Below are 4548 nucleotides of genomic sequence, written 5' to 3' on the forward strand. Positions count from 1 at the left end.
AAACAAAACTTACAACAGTTACTTTTCTCAACAACTGAAATTTAGAATAGTGTGATTAAGAAAAATATGTGAACTGTTTGCAATTTCAAATTAATATTGAAATGTACAGGTTTAGAATTTTCTACAGGGAAAAGTTTTCGGAACTTCAGTATTCAAAAAGGTATACAAAAGCTAGACGTTCAGAGCGTAGCCAATGAGCGAGCAAAGCGAGCATTGGATTGCGAAGCAATCCGAAATGAACTGCGAAAGCAGTTTCGGGGGTTGGTGAGCGTTAGCGAGCAGGGGGCGAAGCCTCCTAGTAGTAATAAATTAGTTCTTCTATCAACTGCTTTAATTAACATCTGGAGTCCGCTTAAAAATAAATATGTTTTACTAAGAGCATTGTTGGACAATGGCAGTCAATCGAATTATTTAAATTCTGATATTTGTTTTGATTTGGGGTTGAAGCGAGAAAAAATAAACATTTCTGTTAGTGGATTGGGAGAGAATAAAATGAATGTTAAGTGGAAGGCGACTTCTTTGATTTGTAATAAGGATTTATCTTTTTCTTCGCAGGTTGAATTATTAGAAGTTTCTAGAATTACGGACTTGATTCCATCGACTCCCATTAAAATTAGTGAGCATTTAATTCCTGATCGTGCGTTATTAGCTGATCCAAATTTTGAGATACCGAGAAAAATAAACATGACTATAGGAGCTGAGCTCTTTTATGATATTTTAAAAGAAGGAAAAACCAGAGTTTCTCCTAATTTGTTATTCCAAAATTCTGCTTTTGGTTTGATAGCAACGGGTAAGGTTCATGAGAACCATTTAAATTCCTTTTGCGGTTTAACACATACTTCTGAAAATACTGAAGATTCTCTTCAGAAATTTTGGGAAATCGAAAGTGTTTCGTCAGACCATTTTTTAAAAACGCATTCTCGCAACGAATGTGGTAGATATGTGGTTCAAATGCCACTCAAAAAGGATTCCCAATGCTTAGGTGATTCAAAAAAACTAGCTTCAAAGAGATTGAATAATATATATAGAAAGTTAGACTATAATCCTGAACTTTGTAACTTATATAAGGACTTTATGCTTGAATATCAAAATTCAGGACATATGCAACTAGTTGACACCGATATTAATGTAAACACTAGTTATTATATTCCCCATCTTGGCGTGCATCGCCCGGACAAAACTACCTCAAAATTGCGTGTAGTTTTTGATGCTAGTGCGCAAGCATCGAGTGGTGAATCACTTTACTCTATACAAATGAAGGGGGGCGTGCTTCAGGATGATTTATTTTCGATTATGTGTAGATTTAGGAAACATCATGTAGCCTTTACGGCTGATATTAAAGGTATGTTTCGCACTGTCTTAATTGATGAAAATCAACGAGACTTACCAAGAATATTCTGGAAATGGAATAAAGATGAAGAAGCTAAAATTTACAAGCTGTTACCTATGGTACTACCTCTGCTTCATTTTTGGCAACGCGTGTCTTAAGACAGATTGATGAAGGGATGGATTGCAGCTCGTGTCGTCCAAAATGATTGTTATATGCACGATGTAGTCTCGGGGGCTAATGATATTTCTTCTGTCTTAGAGTTAAAGAATCGGTTAATAAACCTTCTTCATCGGGGTGGCATGGATTTACACAAATGGTCTTCTAATGAACAGTCCTTGTTGGAAAACTTACCGTATGAAGACCAAGAGTACCATTTCGATATTAAAAACAACGTTAAGACTCTCGGTGTGATATGGAACCCAAATGCAGATTTGTTTGAATTTTCAATTTCAGATAGCACTAATCTGACGAACTGTACTAAAAGAACAGTTTTATCGTGCATTTCAAGACTGTTTGATCCATTAGGCCCCTTGGGGCCGGTGATAGTGAAGGCCAACATTTTTATGCAAAAGCTCTGGCTACAAAAACTCGATTGGGACCAGGTTCTGCCAGACTGCAAGGTTAAGGAGTGGGAGAAGTATGCTTCCTCTCTTCTCTGTGAGAAAGACATTAAAATAAACCACTGTGTTGCGAATGGAACTGTTGCCTCCTTTGAAATCCTTTCCCTCTGCGATGCTTCGCAAGATGCATACGGTGCAGCGATTTATTTACGATGTAAGAATGAATTGAATAAAGTGACTATTAACTTACTGTGCAGCAAGTCACGCATAGCGCCGATAAAAAAGTTGACGATTCCTCGTTTAGAATTATTGGCGGCTGAACTAATGTCCAAATTTCTACAGAAACTGCTAAAAGCTCTTCAAATGGATATACAAAATTTCTACTTGTGGTTGGATTCAACCATAACTTTGGCGTGGATACGAACTGATCCATGTTTGTTGAAAACTTTCGTATCGAATAGAGTGTCCAAGATTCAAGAAATCACTAGATTATTTAAATGGGGACATGTGCCTTCCGAAAGCAACCCTGCTGACCTTATATCGCGTGGTGTTACTGCAGACAAAATCTCAAACTCTGAACTTTGGTGGCATGGCGCTCCTTTTTTAAAGACTGAGGACTACAAGCAATTCGAACATTCTCCTTCTTCCAGTGATGAATATATGGCTGAACTCAAGAAAAATTCTGACCTTGATTTTACTGTCTTTGAGAAAAACACTTTTATAATTGATTTTTTGAACAAAAGCAATAGTTATATGAAACTAATCAGAATCTTAAGTTTTATTTTCAGGTTTGTAAGAAATGCTAAAAACTCAGCAAAGAAAAGTACGGGACCGATTTCGAGTTAAAATTATCCGAATTGTTTTTGATTAGAGGGGCATGAATTTTCTTCTGATATTGCAGATATTCAGAAACGTACAATTTCTTCTAAGAGTGAGATTAAATCGCTTTTTTAGATGCAGATGGTATATTGAGGGTGGGTGGTCGTTTGGCCGCCCACTCGCATGTAAGCTTCCCATTATTTTGCCTGCGGGTCATAAGCTTAATTATGTTGTATTTCCATTTAAAAGATTTGCATCTTGGTCCCCAGGCATTACTTAATTCTGTTTGCCAAAGGTTTTGGCCAATTCACGGAAGAAATCTTGCCAGAAAAATAGTGCACGAGTGTGTTACTTGTTTTAAATTTAGACCTGTAGCTATTGATCAATTAATAAGTAACCTTCCATCTTATCGATTAAATCCTGAGTTCACCTTTAATAAATCGGGCTTAGATTTCTGCGCCCCATTTTTTGTCAAGCAAAAGAATCAAAGAGAAGTAAGTCTTCAAAAAATATATGTAGCAGTTTTTGTGTGCCTTTGCACACGAGCAGTACATTTGGAAATTGTATCGGACTTAACAACTGAGTCCTTGATTGCCACATTAAAAAGGTTTTTGGCAAGAAGGGGAAAATGTTCGAGGTTAATGAGTGATAATGCGAGTAATTTTGGTGGAGCTCGGAACGAGTTAAAACGGTTATATAGTTTGGCTCAATCCCCGGAGCAAGAATTAATTGATTATCTGTTAACAGAAGAGGTTACTTGGAAATTTATACCGCAATGTGGCCCTCATTTCAGGGGTATTTGGGAAGCAACAGTGAAATCCTTTAAAACCCACTTTTAAAAGACTGTTGGAATTTCAAAACTAACATTTGAGGAATTTTTGACCCTTGTTACGCAGATGGAGGGAATTTTAAACTCTAGACCAATTACCCCATTATCTACAAATGCAAAGGATATGAACGCTCTGTCGCCAGGTCATTTTTTACCCGAAATCATTCAAATTCCAGATAACAGATTGTCTAGACGGGAAACAGTTACAAAATTTATTCAAAATATTTGGAAAAGGTGGCAAAGAGATTACTTGTCTAATTTACACGAACGAACTAAGTGGCAATTTTCGAAGGATGATGTTACCCCTGGTTCCAGTTAGGGAAGATAATCTTCCAGTATGTCATTGGATAATTGGTAGAGTTGAAGAAACTATATCTGGCAAAGATAAAAAGGTTAGGATTGTTTTAGTGCGAACATCTAAAGGTTTATTTAAAAGACCAATTCATAAATTGAGTATTTTACCTATTGAGGACAATAAATAGTTTGGTATTAATTGTAACCTCATTGAATTAATTTTAGTTTATATTTGTATTGTATCATTGTATTTTAATAATTTCCTTTAAATTTGGAATTGTGCATTCATTTAATATTGGAACAAATATTTTTCTACAGTCCACAATTTTATTCTATTAATTGAAATCAAATATTTCTAATAATTTTATTGTGATTCTTGTGTTTCAATGCATATTAGCTATTGGTGAAATATGTTAAATATTTCAAGGGGCCGGCATGTTCGGTCTTAAGCGAAACGCCATCTGTTGTAATTGTTTCGAACTACTCAGTTGATCTTGAACTCTTGTTTGAGCCAGTCGTGGCTTCCATTGCAATAGTGCAATGATTTTGGTTATTTACAATTGTGAAATAAAGTATTGTTTGTTGAAATTATAGTATTTAATGAACCAGCGTATGTGTACATTCGTGTACACTACTATTAGCAATAATAACCAACTTCTTTTAAAATTGAGTAAGTGTTTCAAGGTGCTGCGATTTCTTCTTAGTTAGGTTTTTCT

General features: G+C 35.6%; 3 protein-coding genes across 3 annotated transcripts in view; all 3 read left to right on the top strand.

Annotated features, from left to right (window-relative positions):
• Window positions 1-1488, top strand: part of LOC139425863 (uncharacterized) — a 6982-nt gene extending 5494 nt beyond the window's left edge. Inside the window, exon 3 of the mRNA XM_071181891.1 lies at window positions 556-1488. Coding sequence (XP_071037992.1) covers window positions 556-1488 — 933 coding nt within the window. The remainder of the gene's footprint in view (window positions 1-555) is intronic.
• A 9-nt stretch (window positions 1489-1497) lies between these two features.
• On the top strand, window positions 1498-2736 carry LOC107445184 (uncharacterized). Its single transcript, XM_016059530.2, has one exon. It carries the CDS (start codon window positions 1498-1500, stop codon window positions 2734-2736), a length of 1239 nt encoding a protein of 412 aa, XP_015915016.2.
• Window positions 2737-2936: 200 nt separating this feature from the next.
• Window positions 2937-3548, top strand: LOC139425864 (uncharacterized). Its single transcript, XM_071181892.1, has one exon. The coding sequence runs from the start codon at window positions 2937-2939 to the stop codon at window positions 3546-3548; it is 612 nt and encodes a 203-aa protein (XP_071037993.1).
• Window positions 3549-4548: the final 1000 nt, after the last annotated feature.

Source organism: Parasteatoda tepidariorum, chromosome 6 (assembly GCF_043381705.1).
Source record: "Parasteatoda tepidariorum isolate YZ-2023 chromosome 6, CAS_Ptep_4.0, whole genome shotgun sequence".
Classification (NCBI taxonomy): domain Eukaryota; kingdom Metazoa; phylum Arthropoda; class Arachnida; order Araneae; family Theridiidae; genus Parasteatoda; species Parasteatoda tepidariorum.